The sequence below is a fragment of the Gossypium hirsutum genome, chromosome D11 (assembly GCF_007990345.1).
Source record: "Gossypium hirsutum isolate 1008001.06 chromosome D11, Gossypium_hirsutum_v2.1, whole genome shotgun sequence".
Lineage (NCBI taxonomy): Eukaryota > Viridiplantae > Streptophyta > Magnoliopsida > Malvales > Malvaceae > Gossypium > Gossypium hirsutum.
Window position 1 is genome coordinate 63,652,306 of NC_053447.1, and position 23,063 is coordinate 63,675,368.

A 23,063-nucleotide genomic window follows, 5' to 3' on the forward strand; every position below is an offset into this window, starting at 1 on the left:
AAATAAAAAATGTGCAAGACTAATTTAAAAATATGCTAAAAAGCAGAAGGGCCAAAATAGGAAATAACCCCTTCCTTCCAAAACACGCGGATCTTGTGAGGGGTCGGGTTGGACATCGGGTCAAACTCAAAACGACGTCGTTTTGAGAATTCTGAAGTTAAGTCCAAAACGACGTTGTTTTGGGAGCCTATATAAGGTAAAATTTATTTAAAAAAATTCATTTCAAACCTTTTTTAAAAAAAAAACTTTTTTCCTTCCATTTTTTTCTCTCAAACCAACCCTATGTCTGGCCATGGGGGCTGTTGCACATCTGTTTCGGCCACCAGTCATTGGTGATGGCAACCGCCGCCTCCGGTGGCCGGAAAACCCAAAAAAGGTCATTTTTTGAACCCCTTTTTAGGAGAACACATTTAGGGGGTTAAAACACAAAAAGTTACAATCCTACCAAAACCCCAAGAGACCTTTCGGTTTGTCTTCCTCTTTGACCCGGCTTCAGGCGAATCACAATACTGTGTTCTTTTATATGTTCGCTGACTAGAACTTATTCTCAGAATCTTGTAGTGGGAGAATCATTTGTTATCCCAGATTGAAGAGGTTCGCCGTACCCGAGCTATGCAACGTGCAGCTTGTAAGAAACGAGGTGGACTTTATGGCCGAGGTTTGGCTACTATTGCTATTATATGGTACACAAATGCTGTAGGTGGCCAAATTCTGACCAAAATTGCATTTTGTTTCAATCAGACTAACAAGTTAGAGATATCTTGCGTTTTTTCCCTCTATTTTCTCATGCTCAACATTTACCCTTTTTCTCAATTAACAGGGGAAGTTTACATTAATTAGTGCATTCTCAGATAGTAATTTGTATAGTGATGCAAGGTATATTTATTTTTTAAAAAAAATTTTCCTCAAAGTTAAATTCTTTGTTAAAAGTAAAAGGATGGATGTTTTTTTCCTAATTGGAGGCAATGGCTTTGTGCAAATTGTTTGCAACATTGGATGGTAGATTAAAAAGTGTTGTTCTTCCTTCAAGATGAGATGGTCCATATCTAATCTAATTTCCTCTCTCACAAATTTTGGCAACCAAATATAAACATGCTTTTTAATCACTGAGGAGATTCCAATCTTATGCAATTGATCTAATTATGCACATAATAATTCAGGAGGAAAGTGCTTCTCAGTGATACTGTGGGATTCATATCTGATCTGCCAGTACAGGTAACTGAAAATCATTGAGTATATGTGTCATTGATTATATTTTTCCCCTTTTTGCTATTTTCGGTCTTCATTCACTAATGGATATTGCTCTTATAGTCGGTGGAAGCATTTCATTCAACCTTGGAAGAGGTGCTGGAGGCTAACCTCCTTGTGGTATGAACGGATAAACTTTCCCTTTTTTTAAAAATAAAAATTGTCTATTGTAAATTGTAGTTTCGACTTTCTTTTATTCTTTGTCTATTTATAAAAGTAGATTCTTTTAAAGATGCTGACCTTTTGATTACCTTTAATCAATCAAATCTGATTAACACCATCGAACCTTATCTTGGCTGTACACAGTTTTAAAATCCAGATAAATTAAAAAGAAAAAAAAGAAAGAGAATATTTCTTAGTAACTTAATTTTATCCTTCTTACAATTCTGAAGTTTCATATTCTTTTGTTGCGAAGCAATGAGTTATTGAGAAATGACTTTTAAGTATGTTCTTTTATGAAAGAATTGAAACTTGAAAGGGCAGTATCTTGGTTAAAGAATATTGATATCTGCCTTTAATCTTTTCTTCCTTACACCAGATTTTCCCTAGTAGCTTTTTTACCCTCTTTAGTAGTGTTGCATTTGCCAAATCTTCTATCACCTAGATAAATCCTCTTTAAGAGGTCAATTATTATGCAATCAAGGGTTTGCTGTCACTCACTGTTATTATTGTTGTTATTGTTATTGCTTTTCTTTTGAGTAGTCTGATTTTAAATGATTTTTTCATCCTTTCAAAATGCCTTTATTCATTTTGAAAAGATAGTCATAATCAATTATCCTTTCTATATCCTCATTCTTGTTTACCATGGATTTTTGAGAATTTTTTCTTTAGTGTTCATCTTATGGCTTTCATCCATTCGTGATGTATTATTCTTATTTTTTATGAAACTATATATTTATGGTATTATGTCGGTTGACATTTAAAATAAAAATAATTATAATAGATGGTAAAAACACGAAATTTTGTGAAGGGAGATAGTATCTTAGCAACAAAAGCTGTTTGAGATGATGAGCTGACATTGATATTTTGTGAACTTTGCGTGAATGAAGTCAATGATGGTAATAGACCGACAACTCATCTAAACTCAAAAGGATGGGAAAATGTCATTGCTCTTTTTCAAGCAAAAACAGAAAAAAAAATTATGGAAAACCTCAATTGAAAAATAAGTTGGATACATTAAAAAAGGAATGGAGGCTATGGAGAGAGTTGCTTAACGAATCTACAGGTATTGGATGGTGTCCATCTAAAAAGATGATCGATGCTATCGAAGAATGGTGGGCTGAAAAAATACAGGTTAGTGTTAACTTTATCATTATTTTAATGCATAAAGTTTATTGAAATTAATAATTTACAATTATAAAAATCTTAGTATAACATTTAACACTTAACATGTTATGTAGGAAAATCCTGATTTTAAAGGATTTAAGAAGAAAGGAATTGAACCACGATTGAATGAGTTAATGTGGCAAATGTTTGGTGGCATTATAGCCACTGGAGAGAATGCATGGGCACCTTTGTCTGGTGTTCTTCCAAGTGGGGTTCCTATGGGAGATGATGCACCTAATGAGGGATTCGGTGATTCAGTTGAACATAGTAACTAGAATGAAGGTATTCCTCCTGATGAGGTACCATCAAACCCTTCTCATGAAATTCCTAATCGAAGAAAGCAAACACTTGGGGTTGTACACGGTAAAGGAAAAAAATCAAGTTCAAGTAGAAAATCATCAAGAAATACATTAACTACTCAGATTGAGACATTGTGTGAGGGTATGGCTAGTCCAAGGAAGTCAGTGAATGAAATTATTTTTCCTCACTCTTAATATACTATTTCAAATGCAATGGATGCTTTGCGTGCTTTGGGAGATGAAATTCCAAAAAAAAGATGAACTATACTATTTTGCCATCAAAATGTTCCAAATACTGGTGAAATGAGAAGTGGTTTTGAACTTAGATCTAGATGTTAGGGTTTGGTGGCTTCGACGTATGCTGAACAAAATCCAATTGCATCATTTTCATCCTTGGTAGCAACATCCTCATTTCCCTTCCAACCATACCATCAACCACCTCCACCATAAGCTCCTTAGAATTATTATTGTAATATAACTATACTACTTTTTTATATGTAAAACTAATGTATGATATTTTTTATGTTTGGTATTTTTATGCTATGTTTTTATTCAAGTTTCTGTGTTGTATAGAATGTCACAAAATATTAATTTATTTTCAGTTGATTACTTTTTCAGGTTATGGATGAATTTAACAATATGTATAATAGTTTTGATATGAATTATGATACCCCTGAATTAAGTGAAGAAGCTCAATGAAGAATAGCCACAATTGTTATCCAAGTTGAGCACAACAATTATCATGAAGAGGAAGAATATGTGTTAAGTAGTGTATTGGTACACCATGAAACTTATTTCATTATGCAACCGCGTATGGATTTAAATTATACAGGTCAAATGTAGGTGAACGAAGCATTAAATGGGCATGATGATCGTTGCATGAATAGTTTTAGGATGCCAAAAAATATATTTCACAGCTTGTTGCATGATTTGCAAACAAATTATGGCTTAAAGCATGGAAAAGTATCGGCGATGGAGAAGTTAGCATTATCATTGTACATTCTTAGAAATAGATAATCAAATTCAAATGCAACAGAGTGATTTCAACAATCTGGGGAATCTGTTAGTCAAATTTTTACTGATATGTTGCATACATTTCTTCGAATGGGAATAGACATGATTAAACCCACTAAAGGTCAATTTGAGGAAGTACCGAACCATATTCGACATGATACAAGATGTTGGCCTTACTTTAAGGTAAAATTTACACAATCTTTATATTTTTAAAATATAAATTATTTCTAACTTTTATCTCATTACTTGTATTTATTTTAAAGGATTGTATTGGGGCCATAGATGGAACACACATAAAAGCATGCATTTCGCCTTCTTGTCAAATACCTTATATCGGACGGAAAGGTGAACCAACTCAAAATATTATGGCAGTTTGTGACTTCAACATGTGCTTTATTTTTGCATTTCCTGGTTGGGAAGGAATAATACATGATAGTAGAATTTTTTTACAAGCCCTTAGAAAACAAGAGTTAAAGTTTTCACACCCTCCACCAGGTTGAACTTTAATTTTTTAATTAATCTTTATATAAAAATATTAAAATTTTTAATTTATTTTTAAACTTGATATTATATTTTGCTTTTTTGTAGGAAAATATTATCTTGTGGATTCAGGATATCCACAAATGGCAGGTTTTCTAGGTCCATATAAGGAGGAACGATATCGTTTACCTGATTTACGTCGAGGTAATCATCAAGTATCTTAAAAAAAAGAAACCTTTAATCATGCCCATTCTTCGTTACGCTTTGTGATTGAACGAACATTTGGAGTGTGGAAAAAAATGGCAAAATGATGAGGATTTTCGACAAATTGAGAATATACCTGACATGCCTATCTCTTCAAGCCATTTTGATAGAGGTGAATCGAGTTCTTCTAAAAGTGAAAGTGACCTTAAAATCGCGATGTTAAGGAAAACCATTACAACTGGTTTAATGAATCTATATTTGTAAAAACATTTTGTATCATAACCTAATTTCTAGTAATAATGAAACTTGTTAATTCTTATGTTACTATATTTTTTTTATTAAAAATCATCCGTTTAGATACTTCAAAATTTAATCAAAGTATAATGTTACTATTTGTGAAAATAATATTTATCATTTTTATAAAAGAATATTTAACTATAAAAAATTTAATAATAATTATCATTCTATCTAATAAATAATTTAAATTGATTATATAATTCATTAAAATATTTATAATAAAATATTAGAAGATACATTTTAATATTTTATTAAATGAATTTATAAATTCATATATTTTAATAATTTTAAAAAAGTAAAATAATTTAAAAACTTCTATTATATATTAATTCTAATATGATACTTCCCACCTCACCGCTAAAGCTGCGTTTGAATCCAAACACACACTTCACCATTATTTCTAATCTCACTGCTACAGTATCCAATCTCACCGCTACAGTATCCAATCTCACCACTAGAGTAACTAATCTCACCGCCACTATTATTTTTAACTCCACCGGAAGTAAATACTGCCCATCCAAACTAACCCTAAGCACCTAGATTTTTTTTTTTTCAAAACTCTCCTTTGAAATTTATCCCCCAAATCAACAGCCCCACTATGCAGTGAATTTAACGCCTCAAAACAAGATTTGCTTAATTCTTTATCAAAAAGTTTTGGCTTTTGATTTCGATTTTCCTTCTGGTTTTGGCACGATTTTCGTTCCACAATCGTCCATGGGCCAAAAGAATCCCCCATCCTCGCCGAAGCTGGTTTAACGACGCCTGGACTGGAAACCTGTTCCTTTCCGGCAGCGAAATTCAGATCTGGACCATTGGAAGGGCAAATGTCCTTAAGGTTGCCATAACAGCCACAGGAGAAACAAACGGCTGGCAGAGACTCAAACTCCACCCTTTGAAGCTTTCCATCGACAAGGATCTGCGAGACGAGTAGCTTCTCCAAGTCAACGAAGACAGGATCCTTGCAAGCAGTCCTCTTGCGCCACTTTCTGTTTTAACATCCAACCGGGTTACTTTAAGCTACCAATTTCTTCTAAAACTTGTCGTTTATAGAGAAAACCCAACATGCCCGGAAAGCGGATCCACACTAGGACCATGTTTGGAAACGGCTTCTACGGGTTGAAATCAACCGTCCAAGGTTGAACAGTGAGGTAATGGCCAAAAACAACCTATGACCCTTGAGCCAAACACCATATTGTAGTCAACTTTGCTTTGAAACCTAACCAAGTAATACCCGTTTTCAACATCCATAAGCTGAAAGGGTTGAGAGGGCCTCCACAAATTGGAGATCCCACTATGTAAAACTCTATAACTTATATTTCGTCCCAACAGCTTTACAACAACAGTAGTTGCCATGTCTTTAACAAGCCATTTCTTGATACGATCAGAAAAATCGATGGTCGGGATTCCGTTGACGTTGGATCTTAAAATATTACCCTCAACAAAGACCAAATCTTCGTCATTTATAATACCAGAGCCTAACAATGGCCCAAGAGACCACAGCCTTCAAACTCAGATCGACGACCATATCTTCAACAGCGTCTTCGGTCATCTCTTTGAAACGAACTTTCTTTGTGATACGGTCTTAATTAGAGTCTCCTTCACTAATTTCCCGATCACTAGATGCTATCAAAATTTCCAATGACATTTTTCGATGACTAGCTTGATATTGATTTCAGTTTCTTAAAGTGTTTTTTTTTTTGAAGTTATAAATTTATATAATACTTTAAATGCAATATGACAATACTAACACTAACATGTTCCACGAATTCTTTTTCTTGGCCAAAACAAATTTTATACAATAAAAAATGGAAAAAAAATATATGTAAAATAAAGAAATGAAAAAAACTGTCAGTCATAAATATTGTTATTTATGTTTCAATGAAGTGTAAGTTATGAATATTTTTAAAATATTAACAATTTAATCACTTTTCCATTCAAAGGAAAGCAATTTGATATTTTAAAGATTGAGGGATAAAGTGATCCAAAAGGAAAAAATAAAATGAGTAAATGACAAAGTGACAAAGTGACAAAATTCTCAGAAGCTGAGAAGTGCTTTTGGCCAGACGGAGAAGTGAAAATTTTTAGCTTTTCAGCCAAAAAGTGCTTTTGGGCTGGTTCATTTACTTTTTTAGCCACACACGAACGCCCTTCTTTGCTCTCTGCTCTCTGCTCTCTGCTGATTCTTTGCCCTCATCCCTGCCCTCTGTTGGTTCTTTGTTCCTCTGCCCTCTGCCGGTGAGTTTATCTTTTTCTTCTCTTCTTCTGTATATTTTTATTTGTCTGGGATTGATTTTCGTAATTGATTGAAGATTGGATAGGAGATAAACTTAGGTTGTCAACGCTTCCTTCATCTCCTACATCGAGCGAAAAGAGTAAGAGACAACAATGGTTACTTTCCGGGTAAGGATTGAATCTCTTTTACATATAAAAGCCGGCCCCTAGTCAAGAAGATTCTTTCTGAAAAGAAAAATGCCGGGGCTGGGTTATTGAAGACCTCTCAACCTCTGAAAAAAAAACAGAGAAGATTTTATACTTAGAAAAACAAAACGCGATGCAGTGGAATTTCTCTTCGGATTCGGTTAAATTTCAGTTTCCCTGTTGATACTTAATTTTTTTCCGTATATTTCCTTTTTGTTTCGTGACAATGTCCGGTGAAACGGCATCGTCTTCCGGAATCGTCTTGGAAGGAATTGATGATGTGGAGGACTACGTTTCGGTGAGTACTTTTTGTAGTTCTTATGATTGTTTGGATGCTGAGAAAATGTAGGAAAAAGAGTATGAATACTGAATACCATTGCATTTTTTTTTTTGTTTTCTCAATGATTTAATTTAATTTTGATCTAATCAGAAAAGTTTTTAGTTACTTTCTTTATTAAGGACTGAATTTAGGGTTATAAAGCAAGTTAAAATTTACTTACTATTTTTATTTTGAACAACAGTGCGTAAAATCTTAGTATTAAACGAAGTTGATCCGTTTTTATGAGGTCTGAAAATCCACGAGTATATTTTCTGTTGTGTTATTGTTCTGAAAGTTGTTATACTTTTACTTTTTAGAAATTAGAAAGCTAAGAGTGAAAGAGATAATGAACTTTTAGTTTCCTCCATTTTCTTGGAGATCAAACAGTTGTATTCTTTTCTTTTTCATTTAGTCCGTTAAAATTGTTTCTTGGAGATCATGTCTTGGAGATAATCTTAGATTTGTTTGGTAGCTTGACAACTATATGTGAAAAGAACACAAACTGTATCTGTCTTATTTATTTGTTTCCTCTTTTACTGTCTGTTTGGTTGCTGAAAATTCACAGCTTTTTCTTGCCTCTTTTAATTCCTTCTGCACCCTTTGGAATGTCACTGTTATAACTTACATACAAGGCCTAGAAAGGTGTTTTATTTTTTTAGAAAAATTTTAACAAAGAGGGGAGTACACTGTGGGAGTGAGTCTAGTTTTGTTTCCTGCTGGAAACAGAAGTTAAAAGAGCTGCAGTTCATTTCGTATGAATGTCTAATATGAATGTCACGTTAAAAGGAGGTTGTTGCTTGCACCTTCTCTCCATTGCTAGTTGTTTTATTTTCTCTTTCTTGTTCAATGTAATATTGATGTAAAACAAATCCTTAATCTAAACGTGATAGATTTTCTTGCCTCCTGTTGTTTCTCTCTCAATAAAACTTCATAAGATATTGATTAAAATTTTAAACCCCATTTTAATGGTAAAATATCATGGTGTCATGGAGTTGCAAATGCTGGTCCTGATCCATTGTTCAAAGTTCATAAAGTTACAGAATGACTGAGAGCAGTCCACGAAGCAGAGAGAGCATATCTGCATTGTTGATTCATAATCAAAAAACCCTGCTCTGTATTGATATATTTATTATTAATTCATTGTTCTATCAAAGAATATTTATTCATGCTAAAGAGTGCAAGTTAAAGTATCATCAATCATTCGTATTGGATCAGGTTTGTTCCCGAGCAGCTTAAGTCCCGAGCTTATCTGTTCCCGAGCAGCTTAAGTCCCGAAATTCTCGAGGGCTTGTTAGGATCAGGTTTGTCGTACCATCAATCATTCGTATTGGATTTTGGTTCGGGAAAAAAAGAATCTGGTTTACTGTGCTCTCTGATATTATCATCTAGTGAAAACCTACTCTAAATTTATGTTTAAAATTTTCAGTTGGTGGGGTGATGGCCTTCCTAACATTACATGAAATGCTGCCATTGGTATTTGACTATTCCGGGCAGAAGCAAGCTGTCAAGGCTGTGTTCTTCGGGATGGCTTTCATGTCTGCAAGGTAACAAACTTCTAATATTCGGTTCTTAGCTCGTATGTACACATGCACTTTGATTATCGTTTTCGTATCGAAAGATTAATCGTGCACAAACAATGATACTTGCATTATATATGTTTGTTTTCTTACGAACTTTGACGTATCTCGTTCTGGTTTTGTCTGCAGCCTATACTTTCTCGAACTAAGCTTACCAAAGGACATGAGCTTGTAACCTCTTTCCATATGAACAAAAAGATGTTGTAAATTCCTGAACCAAGATGTTTTATTTTAGTTGATTTCTCTGATAATTTTATCCAAACTATGAGATGTCTTAAAAACAAAAAGGATGAACACAGCCCCAGTTTGCAATGTACATAATTTGTTTCCTTGTAACAACATGAACATTGAAAATGGGAAAAAAAGAGGGGGTTACAAATAAATTTATGGATATTGTACTTTTATATACTTGACTGTTTAATTTCCTTACAAACCTCATTTTTATTTCTTTAACAAGGTGCAAATTCAGAATTGTTATATCTGATTTTTTATTGAATCTGTCATCTCTAATTGGCACATTTTTTAGATTAGTTGTTAACACTATTAATTGTATTTGTTAAATTGGTTAGTGTGATATTTTTTAAATAAAAAAGTCCCCTTTAATAATAATGTAATTAAAAATGTTTCAATTAACTTGAATTTAATAAAAATAATTTTTATAAGATTAACAATTTAACTAAAATTTTAAAATTTAAAAAAATAAATTTTAATCATCTGCCAATTTAAATTTTAAAAGGTTCCAAGTTAATGCTCAAATGCAGATTATATTTTATCTAAATCATTCGATTTTAAGGATTTAGCTTTTCTTTGTCAAAATGTTAAATAGATCGAGTTATTTTAAATTTAATAAATTTCGAAACACTTGTCTGGCTATTGAAAGGTTGAGTTGCCATACTATTGACCCCAACACCATGTTCATAACAAATCACTTTTTCTTCTTATTGTGCTTTGATTACTGTTTGTTAAAACAAGTCGATTTCTATATGGGAAATGAAATGAAATTACCGAATTCTATGCAATTTCATCCATTTGTTTACTTGGACAAATTAGAAATGGATTCTTTTTTACAAATAATTTTTATAATAATACAATTGTATCAATATCTAATTAAAAATATTTAATTTTTATATTTAAATTTTTAAATATATTAAATTTTATAAATAATTAATATTAATTACTAAGAAATATTTAAAATTAATATTATATATTAAAATATTAGCAATAAGTTATAATAAATTATTTTTTTATATTTTTACTAAAATATCATAATATTAACTAATTTTAACATTATTTAAATATATATTTACTACTTTATAATGGCATGTCTAAAATGGACATTTTATTCTTTAAAACCACTTTTTGACAACAATACCAAACACTCAAATTTCTCAAAAACACTCCTCAAAAGCAATGAAGAACTGCCCTAAGCCTAAGCACCTAGATTTTTTTTTTCAAAACTCTCCTTTGAAATTTATCCCCCAAATCAACAGCCCCACTATACAGTGAATTTAACGCCTCAAAACAAGATTTGCTTAATTCTTTATCAAAAAGTTTTGGCTTTTGATTTCGATTTTCCTTCTGGTTTTGGCACGATTTTCGTTCCACAATCGTCCATGGGCCAAAAGAATCCCCCATCCTCGCCGAAGCTGGTTTAACGACGCCTGGACAGGAAACCTGCTCCTTTCCGGCGGCGAAATTCAGATCTGGACCATTGGAAGGGCAAATGTCCTTAAGGTTGCCATAACAGCCACAGGAGAAACAAACGGCTGGCAGAGACTCAAACTCCACCCTTTGAAGCTTTCCATCGACAAGGATCTGCGAGACGAGTAGCTTCTCCAAGTCAACGAAGACAGGATCCTTGCAAGCAGTCCTCTTGCGCCACTTTCTGTTTTAACATCCAACCGGGTTACTTTAAGCTACCAATTTCTTCTAAAACTTGTCGTTTATAGAGAAAACCCAACATGCCCGGAAAGCGGATCCACACTAGGACCATGTTTGGAAACGGCTTCTACGGGTTGAAATCAACCGTCCAAGGTTGAACAGTGAGGTAATGGCCAAAAACAACCTATGGCCCTTGAGCCAAACACCATATTGTAGTCAACTTTGCTTTGAAACCTAACCAAGTAATACCCGTTTTCAACATCCATAAGCTGAAAGGGTTGAGAGGGCCTCCACAAATTGGAGATCCCACTATGTAAAACTCTATAACTTATATTTCGTCCCAACAGCTTTACAACAACAGTAGTTGCCATGTCTTTAACAAGCCATTTCTTGATACGATCAGAAAAATCGATGGTCGGGATTCCGTTGACGTTGGATCTTAAAATATTACCCTCAACAAAGACCAAATCTTCGTCATTTATAATACCAGAGCCTAACAATGGCCCAAGAGACCACAGCCTTCAAACTCAGATCGACGACCATATCTTCAACAGCGTCTTCGGTCATCTCTTTGAAACGAACTTTCTTTGTGATACGGTCTTAATTAGAGTCTCCTTCACTAATTTCCCGATCACTAGATGCTATCAAAATTTCCAATGACATTTTTCGATGACTAGCTTGATATTGATTTCAGTTTCTTAAAGTGTTTTTTTTTTTGAAGTTATAAATTTATATAATACTTTAAATGCAATATGACAATACTAACACTAACATGTTCCACGAATTCTTTTTCTTGGCCAAAACAAATTTTATACAATAAAAAATGGAAAAAAAATATATGTAAAATAAAGAAATGAAAAAAACTGTCAGTCATAAATATTGTTATTTATGTTTCAATGAAGTGTAAGTTATGAATATTTTTAAAATATTAACAATTTAATCACTTTTCCATTCAAAGGAAAGCAATTTGATATTTTAAAGATTGAGGGATAAAGTGATCTAAAAGGAAAAAAATAAGAGTTAAAAGTGACAAAATGAGTAAATGTTAAAAACTAAATTTATCTTTATGTTTTAAAAATATTTTTAAAAATTAAGTTAAAATAACTTTTAAAATGTTTTGATTATTTAAAATTATATTAAAGGTTTTACATTTTTAATTGAAACAAATTTAAATTTTTTTTAACAGTTTAAAATCTCTTTTTAAACAATTGTAAATTGAAAAAAAACAATTTATAAAATTATGTATAAAAATATATTTAAAATTTTAAAGTGTTCTAATTTAAAACATATTTACTTTATAAACATAATAATTTAGTTGGCCCTCCAACTTGACAAAAAAAAATCATTTTTTAACCCTTCATTTAATTTCTTTTGTTTTTTTAGCCCTTAAACTTGCGTTATTTTATCAAATCACCCCAAAATGAATAGAAAAGTTAACATTTTTTTTAACTTTATAGACATGGAATGCATATGGACTGCCACGTGAATGTCACGTCAATATTTAATTAATTTTTAAAAATTTAAAAATTCAAAAAATAATTTAAAGAAATCATTAAATTTATTGAACTAGTATAATATTTTTTAAATTTAAAAAATTAATTAAATGTTGACATATCATCTACATGACAATTTATGTGTTTGTCACATTATCAAAGTTCACTGCTAACTCTTTCATCCATTTTTGGGTGATCTAACAAATTTCAAGGACTAAAGGAAGCTAAAAATTAAATGGAAAGCTAAAATAATAATTTTTTTATACATTTGGAGGGGGGAAAAGTCATTATGCCTAATATTTATATAGTTTTTGTAAGATCATGAAAGTATAAGGTTAAAAGTCAATATGCTGAATAATTACATAGTTTTTGTAACATCATGAAAGTATAGGGTTAAAAATTTCTTAAATTCATTATGAAATAAATCTTAAAAATCTCAATATTAGTGGTTAAGAGTTTGGTGTGAAGTTCTAAAAATCAAGGTTTAAACCCACACTTCTCCTTTCTTTTTTATTTTTCTGCACTTTAAGGAACAAACTTAGAATAGCTTATCTATTAAATGTGGTGGAATTCAAAAACCATAAAATGGGTGCCTAATGGCCGAAGTATTATCTAAATTTCCACCTTGTACTAAGTTTTATCCACGTCGTTTCCTCCAAAACTTTTTTCGAATTTCGGCCAAAATGAGCCATCTGCCAAACAACCCCTCAATTTTTCCAAACCCCAACTATTAAATCCTTTCCTAACCCCACTAGGACTTCCTATTCTATTTCAACTCAAAATTGAACCCTAATCCTCTCTATTTCTTCCCTATTTTCTCTTCAGCCCCCTTTTACAAAAAAAAAACTCTTTGATTTTGCTAAAAATTTCGTTGAAATCTCGAGATTAAATCAAGTTTCAATCGATTCAATTTTAGTACCCAATCGTTGTAATGCCATCAATTTTGTTTCAATCATGTCAAGAATAGTAAGTATTCTCATACCTAATTTTGTTAAACCCTTGAGATCTGGAATACATCTCGTTCTTGTCGATCTTTCACATCGAATACGAATTAACTTAAAAAATTTTGATTAGATGATAAATCTTGAACATTGTCATTAATCTTAGCGTTTTGGATTGATTGGAAGACCCATTGTAGGTGATTAGATCAAGTTTGAATGAAGGATCATTGCTCAAGACCTCAAAAAGTCATATGGGTGTTCTTTTATGACTAAACCGAGTTAAATTTGAATCTGCCCAGTCCACACAGTCACATACACGACCATGTCTCCCTGAAATCCCTGAAATACACAACTGTATTTGAAAGTTAAGAGTTTACTCATAACCCTATATATTTTAGTTGGTGCTTTTACTCTATGTTGTTGAAAATAAAAAAAGAAAAGATATGGTCTTTAGGGAGGACAATAATCCCTATATTTTGGGATGTGATCAGAATCCCTCTGTGAATTACATAAGTTGTACATATCAAATTTGTGTCTTAGACCTTATAACATAATATTTTGTAATATATATAATATATACGATTGTAAAAATTAAAAAACTAATTTACAATTATTTTGAACTTTATTAATTTTAGAATAACTTTACGAATTTCATTAAAAAGTAGCTTTGTAAACAATATGAAGCAGAACTATTTTAAATTGTAAAAAAAAAAAAAATCTTCTAGACATTTTTCTTTATAAAAATATGATTTTATTTTAATTTAAAGTACAATTAATAAAAGTGTATTAAATTTAAAAATAGTTTTGACAATACAAGCAATATTCATTTAGAGTGTCATTTTCAACTATTCACATCAACATTAATCTTACGGTTTATTTGCGATGCCTGATTGTGTATATGAATGAAAAAATATCTAATTATTTTTTATAATGAATTTTTAAAAATCATAGAATAAATTTTTTATTCAAGTAATTTATAATATTGATAAAATTTAAAGGTAATTATTTTTATATGGTTTTGAATAGTTTATATATATATATTAGTTTTAAAAATTCTGAAAAAAAACATATTTTTATTGAAAACATATTTATAAATATAAATATTTTTCCCGAAAAAATGTTTTAAACATATTCAAGTGAAAATAAGCATAATAATAAACATATTCTTCTTTTTCTTTTGGATCTTTTTTACCTACCACCTTTAAATTTTAGTAAATTTGTTTTCTTTTAAACGGAAACACTAAACAAATTGTTAAAGTTTTAATAATATTAACATGACCACTCGCATGACAATTCACATATAATTCACAAAATTTCAAAAAAAAAAGTTCTTAAATTTTTTAGAAAAATTATCTATGTTATAATAAAGTATATATAAATTACCACACAAGTTGCAAATGTCGTTAAAATTTTTCCATCCAAAAGAAAGCAATTTCACATTTTAAAGGTTGAGGAATCAAAGTGATTCAAAAGAAAAAAAAGAGAGCTAAAAGGACAAAATCATTTTTTAACCCTTCATTTAATTTTTCGCCTTTTTTAGCCTCAAGCTTGCGTTATTTTGTCAAATCATTCCAAAATGAATAGAAAAATTCACATTTTTTTAACTTTGTAGACATGGAATACATATGGATTGCCACATGAATGACAAGTCAACATTTAATTAATTTTAAAAATTTTAAAATTTCAAAAAATTTATAAATTTTTTAAAAATAAAAAATTATTAAAATTATTGAAATAGTATAATAATTTTTAAATTTAAAAAATTAATTAAATATTAACATATCATCCACATGACAATTCACATGTTTGTCACATTATCAAAGTTCACAAATGCTAACTCTTTCGTTCATTTTTGGGTGATTTGACAAATTTTAAGGGCAAAAGCAAGCTAAAAATTAAATGGAAAGCTAAAATAATTTTTTTATAAAGTTGGAGGGGAAAAAAGTCATTATGCCTAATATTTAGATCGTTATTGTAACATTCTAAAAGTATAGGGTTAAAAGTCATTATGCCTAATATTTACAAATTGATTGTAATGCATTGCATAGGTGGGTTGATGTGATAGGAGGAAGAATCGACAATATATCTGCTATTAAATGTTGGTGTGTACCCACAGCGATAGTAGGTTCCATCTGCGACGGTTTTCCAGTATACCCACTGTGATAGCAGATCCTAACTGCAACATTTTTACTATGCACTTGCATTTTATAAAAATAGTTAATTTTTAATTTCAGTCCCTTCAATAGGTTTAAATTTGAGATTTAATCTATATACTTTAATCTTTAACATAATTTTGTTCTTATATTTTTCAAATAAAACATTATATAGTTATATATGATTGGAATATTCTAAGAGTATTAGAGACTAACATATGGCTTCCCATTTTTTTTAGATTTGTGTCGCTTTTTCTTGACATTATAAGGCAATGACCACAAGTAAATTTTGACCTCTAGACTATCCTGAAACTTGAGATTTAATTTATATACTTTGTTTTTTGACATAATTTAGTCCATCTACATTTATAATGTTATCGGTTAGTCTAAATAGTTACAATTGTTAAGCATTTCAATCAAAATGCTAACATTGTTTTTTAAGAAAAATATTTCAACAAACAAAATTATTTTATCTTGACGATTTTGAATAAGTGTTTTTAAGAAAAAAATCCTAATAAGTAATTTTAAGGTTATTTTTATTTTCATGTGACTATCAAGTGATTTAAAAAAAAATTTAAATACTAGATAAAATATCCAATGATAATTAACTAATGCATACTTTATGATAATATTTAAATTTAATGAAATAATTATAAATAAATTTTAAATTAAATTATAAGGATGATTTTTTTTAAATATCCAATGATTAAAAATTGAAATATTAATTATAATTAATCAATGTTTATATTTATGGTAATATGATTTATTTTTATAATAATTTTATATATTTTTATTTTCTTACCTAAAGAATTTAGATAAAATTTTAAAATCTAACCTTTTCAAATTTTACTTATAATTTTAAATTTTATTTATTTAAAATTATTAAAAATAATTAAATAAGTTGTACACATCAAATTTGGGTTTTAAGACCTTATGATATATGATTTGTAATATATATAATATATATACGATTAGAGAAATTAAAAAAAAACTAATTTAAAATTTTTCTGAACTGTGTTAATTAATATAATTTTTAATTAAAAAGTAGTTCTGTAAAAAGAAATGTTTTAGACATTTTTCCTTTAAAAAATATTAAACATGATTTTCATTTTATTTAAAATTATATAAACATTAGTTTTAGGCTTTGTAATATATATTAATTTGCGTTATGCATATAAATTAAAAATATCTAATTATTTTATGCTTTTTATAATGAAGTTTTAAAAAAATATTAGTTTTAAAAATTATAGAATAATTTTTTATTTAAGTAATGTATAAATTTGCTTAAATTTAAAGATACTTATTTCTATAAGGTTTTGAATAGTTTTTATATATTTTTAATTTAATAAATTTTGAAAAAAATATTTTTATTGAAAACATATTTATAAATATAAATATTTTACCCCTAACATATTTGGAAAAAAAATTTAAAACATATTTAAGTAAAAATAGGTGTAATGATAAATTTTGCCCTTGTTAAAATTTGAACCGTTCAATCGAAGTTCTCATAAAAAAAAAACAATTTCACATTTTAAATGTTGAGGGACCAAAGTGATTCAAAAGGAAAAAAAAAAAAGAACTAACATGACAAAATGAGTAAATGTTAGGAATTAACTTTATTTTTATACCTTAAAAATATTTTTAAAAAGTAACAAAGTTAAAATAACTTTTAAAATGTTTTGTTTATTTAATTTTTTAATTAATTAAATACTGACATATCATCTACATATAAATCACATCAACAAAGATAACAAATATAAACGTGTCCATTTATTTTGGGTTGATTTGAAAAAAAAATTTAAGAACTAAAATAAACAAAAATTAAATAAAGGACCAAAATGACATTTTTTTTTGTAAAATTTGAGGGCAAAAAAAAAAATCATTATGCCTAAGTCTTACATAGTCCTACAATGTTTTTTAAAATTTTAATTTAAATGATGATTATATAGATATTTTATATTTTAACATTGTTTATTTAAAATTTAATTTAAACTTTTATACAATGGCTAAAATTATCCATAGTCCCTTCTCAATCCTTTAAAGGAAGGAGGATAACGTAACACATTTCATCTCGCTTGAACTCACGTCTTTCTGTAATGACCACAATGTCAATGTCTACTTAAAACTTGAATGCAAATTATTTATCACTTTAATTGTGATTCAATTTCATATAAAAATTATTTTGTTTACAGTTTAGTTCTATTTTTATTTGATTGAATTAATTTGGTATAAGGACTTATTTAGCACTCCAACATTACCCCCAAAAAAATACCAGCTTCCATTTAATTTTTCGCCTCTTTTTAACTCTCGAACTTGCATTTATTCTATCAAATCACCCCCAAAAAATGAAAAAGTTAACATTGCATTTATTTTGTCAAGTTTAAAGACTAAAATAGGCGAAAAATTAAATAAAGGACCAAAATGTCCTTTTTTTTTGTAAAGTTGGAAGGCAAAATAGTCATTATGCCTAATTTTTACATAGTTTTGCAACTTTTCTTAAAATTTTAATTTAAATGGTGATTATATGGCTATTTAATATTTTAACATTGTTTATTTATAATCTAATTTAAATTTTGGTACAATGTCCCGAATTACCTATACTCCCTTCCTAATCCTTAAAATGGAGGATAACACGCTTTAACCCTCTTAAACCCACATCCTCCTACATTGACAATAATGTCAATGTCAACTTAAAACTTGAATGCAAATTATTTATCACTTCACTTGTGATTCTGTAACACCTCCAACCCGGTCTAGGAGTTTCGGCTAAGTCGAAGGCTTTACATCCGATCATCGAAGTGGTCCTGTAAAGCCATACTTTTTTCTCAAATGGATTCATATGAAATTTGTTCTTTTGTTTTTAGAAAAAATATTCATTAATTTAAACCGACTTTAATTAACAATTCATTACAATATTATTGAGGTGTAATTTTGAGAAAACGATTACGTTTTACAAAGTTTTTATCAAAACATTTAAGTATTTATAAAGGAGCAAAAATATTTAAGGTGATAGCTTTCTAAACCTAAAAGCATGCAAATATCACAGTTTAGGTAAACCTTATGTTTTAAAATAAACAAGCTAAACAATTTCATACCTAAGTTATAAAAACAAGAAAAATACTTAATAATTACAATCCCAAAATAACAATAACGGAAAACGGGCTATTAATATGAGGTTCCTCTGATACCATTTCTAACCTTAACAAATATTAACTTTGCTAACGTGGACATATACATAAAAGTCAAATCAAAGATTAATTATTTTTTATTTTTTAAATTTTTTAAAAAAATTTATAATATATTTCTAAGTTTTACAATTTTTTAAAATAATTTTAACAACTTTCTTTTTTTTTTTGGATCTTTTAAAAAAAAGTAATTAATAAGGCATTATGCCAATTGATTTTTACCGGAACATACTGTTCAATTTCAAGATGTCATGCTGAGAAAGTTCTATAAATAGTTCAACATAGGAGCTCTTTGCCTCACACCAATTCATCTCATTTCGTAGTCTTTCCCACATACAGAATTACTATCTGTTATAACTATAATCAGTTAACTAGTTAGTTAATAAACAAACTATTACGTCTGTTGTTAAAGTCAGTTAGTGCAGTTTAACCTTCCTGCTCTATAAATAAACAGCAACTTTGTACTGAAGTTTTCAAGAGTTTAATAAAAGATTAGTTCGTATCATATCTTAACATGGTATCAGAGGTTTATTACTTCTTGTAGTTTTTTTTTCTTCTTTTCTTATTTTTGTGTTTGATGGATCTGCCTTCCAGTCCTTCTGGTGTGCAATCCGCTGCTTATACAATGGTGTCTAATCTTGCTGATGGAATTGTTGATAGTCGTTTTTTTGCAACCAAGAAAATCAGCGTATTGCTTGATGATAATAACTATTTGCTATGGCGTCAGCAGATTCTTTTGGCGCTCAAAACCCATCGTCTACAGCATTTTCTTGACTTAAGCACGACTGCTCCGCCTCAACAGGTTATGGATCAAAGTGGGGTTCCTCAGGAGAATCCGGAGTTTGCCAGGTTTGAGCAACAAGACTGCGCTCTTGCCTCCTGGCTGTTATCTTCTGTAAGTCCGGGTGTATTGCCACATCTTATTGGTATGGATTCCAGTGCTCAAATCTGGAATGCCATTGTTACTTTGTATGGTAGCAAGACAACATCTAGGTTGATGTCGTATAGGAGAGCCTTGCATGCACAAAGGAAAGGAGATCTCTCTATGAAAGATTTTCTTGTGAAAATCAAAACCTATTGTGATAGTCTTGCGAGCTGTGGGGAAATTATTAGTGATCATGAGCACATCACTGCCATTCTTAATGGCTTGCCACCTGAGTATGAGTCCGTCATCACGATTGTCACCTCCAGCCAGGTTCCGTATACGCTCCAAGGAGTTACAACCATTCTTCTTGATGCTGAGACACGAAAATAAGTTATCGTATGTGAGGTTCCTAGTTCGGCAAATTTAGTATCTAGTCAGGTTCCGAATGTTGTGAATGAGAATGTATCCACACCAGATTATCGACCTTCTTCTAATAACAGAGGACGTGGGCGTGGTCGTTCGTATGGGTCAAGAGTGCAATGTCAGTTGTGTGGGAAGACCGGGCATCTTGTTGATCGGTGTTACCATCGCTTCGATGCGTCATATAAAAGTATAGGTTACAGACCTTCTTCAGCCCCTCAAGCAAATCTCAGTATGTTTGGAGCAGGTTATCCGACTCCATCTTGGGTCGGCCCTACACCTGCAGTGAATCCGAATGTTTCCCCAGGTTGGTATTGTCCACCTACTCAAATTTCTAACTGGTCTAATCCATTTCTTCCTGCCTCTCCACAGCATGGTAACGTGTCTCAGGTCTCTGCATCCACTCCAATTCTACAGTCTCAAGCCTTTCTTACAACTCCTGGAACGGTGGCGGATAATGCCTGGTACCCCGACTCTGGAGCCACTCATCATCTGACCAATTCAGGGGCATCAATCAGTGAAACTATACCGTACAACGGTCCAGGTAAAGTTTATGTGGGTAATGGATCCGCTCTTCCTGTTATGTCAATGGGTCAATCATCCTTAATTACTCGATCACGACCTTTGCTTATGAAGTCGTTGCTGCATGTTCCCGGCATAACAAAGAATTTGCTTTCTGTTTCCAAATTTACCAAGGATAATAATGTGATGTTTGAGTTTTATCCCACACAGTGCCAAGTACGTGATCTACAGACGAGAAAGGTTCTTCTTGCTGGTTCTGTAAGTGACGGGTTATACAAGCTACACTCGAATGCTTCTGACTCAAAGATGAACTCTGCTCACTGTTTAACTGCCAGCACTATGGTACCACTTGATGTTTGGCGTTATAGACTAGGGCATCCCTGTAATGCCACGCTTAAAAAAGCGTTGACTCAATGTAATATCTCAGTTGTTGAAAATAAAAATACTGCTTGTTGTGTTGCTTGTCATTTAGGGAAGGAACGCAAGCAACCTTTTGCACACTCTAATTCTGAATACACTGCCCCATTACAACTAGTAGCTGCTGATGTTTGGGGACCTGCTCCAGTCACATCAAATGGCTTTCGCTACTATGTTGCTTTCACAGATGCCTATTCAAGATATACGTGGATATATTTTCTTAAAAGAAAGTCTGATGTTCTAAGTGTGTTTCCTCTTTTTCATAGACAAGCTGAACGGCTTCTTGGGTACAAGTTGAAAGCTTTGCAAACTGATGGTGGTGGAGAGTTTCAATCTTTGGCTGGTTATCTGTTACATCATGGTATTATTCGACGTGTCACATGCCCATATACGTCTCAACAGAATGGTCTGGTAGAGCGCAAACACAGGCAAGTTGTTGAAACCGGTCTCTCTATGATGGCTCACGCAAGTCTACCCATCACCTACTGGAATGATGCGTTTTCTAGTGCTGTTTTCTTGGTGAACAGGTTGCCTACTTCTCCCTTAGGGGTATCCCCTTATGAAAAGTTGTTTCATGAGCGTCCCAACTATTGTTTTCTACGGGTATTTGGTTGCTTGTGTTTTCCTAATCTACGGCCATTTAATAACTCCAAGTTGCAGTTTAGATCCAGTCCATGTACATTTCTAGGGTATTCCCCTAGTCATAAAGGCTATCGTTGTCAGGCAGTTGATGGTCGGGTGTATATCTCTCGCCATGTTACTTTTCATGAAGGAGAGTTTCCGTTCAAACAGTCTCCCTCCCAGACAACAGTTGCTCAACCTCCTGCTTCTGTTTCTAGCTCCAAGTTGCTGGTTCTTCATTCCAGCCCAACTGTTTCAGCTCCATCCACTACATCAGTTTTACCTGAGCCTTGTAATACTTTAGCTCGACAGCACAGTCCAATGGTCTCCTTCAGTAATAATTTGCTTTCTGATAGCACTAATTCAGATCATGGTTCTCGGTTACATACCAGCTTACACCAGTCTTCAGTTGGCCCTACTATTCCTACTGAACCTAGTTCGTTGCCTGTAAACTCACATGCAATGACTACCAGAAGCAAAGCGGGTATTTATAAACCAAAGGCATATCTTAGTAGTGTTAGTCATGAGGTTCCAGAGACTCCTACTAATATTCATGATGCCATGCAACATGGCTGCTGGCAAACTGCTGTTCAAGAGGAGTTACAGGCCCTACTTCGCAACAAGACATGGGATCTCTGCCCTCTCCCTGACAATCGAAAGATTATTGGCTGCAAATGGCTTTTTAAGGTCAAAAAGCGGGCTGATGGCACTGTGGAGCGGTATAAGGCGCGGTTGGTGGCCAAAGGGTTTTCTCAACACCCGGGTTTTGATTTTCGAGACACATTTAGCCCCGTTGTTAAAGCAGCAACAATTAGAACTGTTTTATCTATTGTAGTCATGCATGGCTGGGTTCTAAGGCAAGTTGACGTGAATAACGCTTTTCTTAATGGTGATCTGACAGAGGAGATATATATGGCTCAACCTCCTGGGTTTGAAATAAAAGGAGCTAATGGGCAGACACTTGTGTGCAGACTGACCAAAGCGCTTTACGGGCTGAAACAAGCCCCTCGTGCTTGGTTTCAGACACTCAAACAGCATCTTGTTTCTCATCTTGGTTTTCGGGCTTCAAAAGCAGATTCATCTTTGTTCATTCGCTCATCTGGTGGACATCTATCACTGCTTATGGCATATGTTGATGATATTGTAATCACAGGGAGTTCGGATGAGGAGATAGACACTGTTGTTCGCTTACTGCACGAAAAATTTGCACTCAAAGATATGGGGCAACTGAACTACTTCTTAGGGATTGAGGTTCATCACACAACTCAGGGACTGTTCCTCAGTCAAAGAAAGTATGTTTCAGAGATTCTTCAGAAAACGGAGATGACAGGAGCTGCATCCACTCCAACACCCATGGTGAGTAACCAAAAACTTGTTACATCT

General features: G+C 31.7%; 2 protein-coding genes across 5 annotated transcripts; both read left to right on the forward strand.

Annotated features, from left to right (window-relative positions):
• The first annotated feature begins 219 nt into the window (after positions 1-219).
• Positions 220-3,467, forward strand: LOC121223412 (L10-interacting MYB domain-containing protein-like). Of its 3 annotated transcripts, XR_005920761.1 has the most exons (4): positions 220-658; positions 1,161-1,215; positions 1,312-2,541; positions 2,649-3,467. XR_005920761.1 is itself a non-coding variant. In XM_041104822.1 (2 exons), exons 1-2 carry the CDS (start codon positions 2,341-2,343, stop codon positions 2,847-2,849), a joined length of 402 nt encoding a protein of 133 aa, XP_040960756.1. In that variant the 5' UTR covers positions 248-2,340; the 3' UTR covers positions 2,850-3,322. The 3 variants fall into 3 exon arrangements, 1 of the variants encoding a protein (XP_040960756.1); XR_005920760.1 differs by having other exon boundaries at positions 248-1,215; XM_041104822.1 differs by having other exon boundaries at positions 248-2,541; positions 2,649-3,322.
• Positions 3,468-5,395: 1,928 nt separating this feature from the next.
• On the forward strand, positions 5,396-9,590 carry LOC121223413 (zinc transporter ZTP29). Of its 2 annotated transcripts, none has more exons than XM_041104823.1 (6): positions 5,396-7,103; positions 7,178-7,268; positions 7,556-7,584; positions 8,821-8,906; positions 9,032-9,149; positions 9,312-9,590. In XM_041104823.1, exons 2-6 carry the CDS (start codon positions 7,254-7,256, stop codon positions 9,355-9,357), a joined length of 294 nt encoding a protein of 97 aa, XP_040960757.1. In that variant the 5' UTR covers positions 5,396-7,103; positions 7,178-7,253; the 3' UTR covers positions 9,358-9,590. The 2 variants fall into 2 exon arrangements, with proteins under 2 accessions (XP_040960757.1, XP_040960758.1); XM_041104824.1 differs by having other exon boundaries at positions 7,187-7,268.
• The last annotated feature ends 13,473 nt before the right edge of the window (positions 9,591-23,063 follow it).

Coding starts and splice junctions, on each gene's coding strand:
- LOC121223412 (XM_041104822.1), top strand. CDS start 2,341: ATGGGAAAATGTCATTGCTCTTTTTCAAGCAAAAACAGAAAAAAAAAT. Junction 2,542..2,648: donor GGTGGGCTGAAAAAATACAG/GTTAGTGTTAAC, acceptor CATGTTATGTAG/GAAAATCCTGATTTTAAAGG.
- LOC121223413 (XM_041104823.1), top strand. Junction 7,585..8,820: donor ATGTGGAGGACTACGTTTCG/GTGAGTACTTTT, acceptor GTATTGGATCAG/GTTTGTTCCCGAGCAGCTTA. Junction 9,150..9,311: donor ATGGCTTTCATGTCTGCAAG/GTAACAAACTTC, acceptor TTTTGTCTGCAG/CCTATACTTTCTCGAACTAA.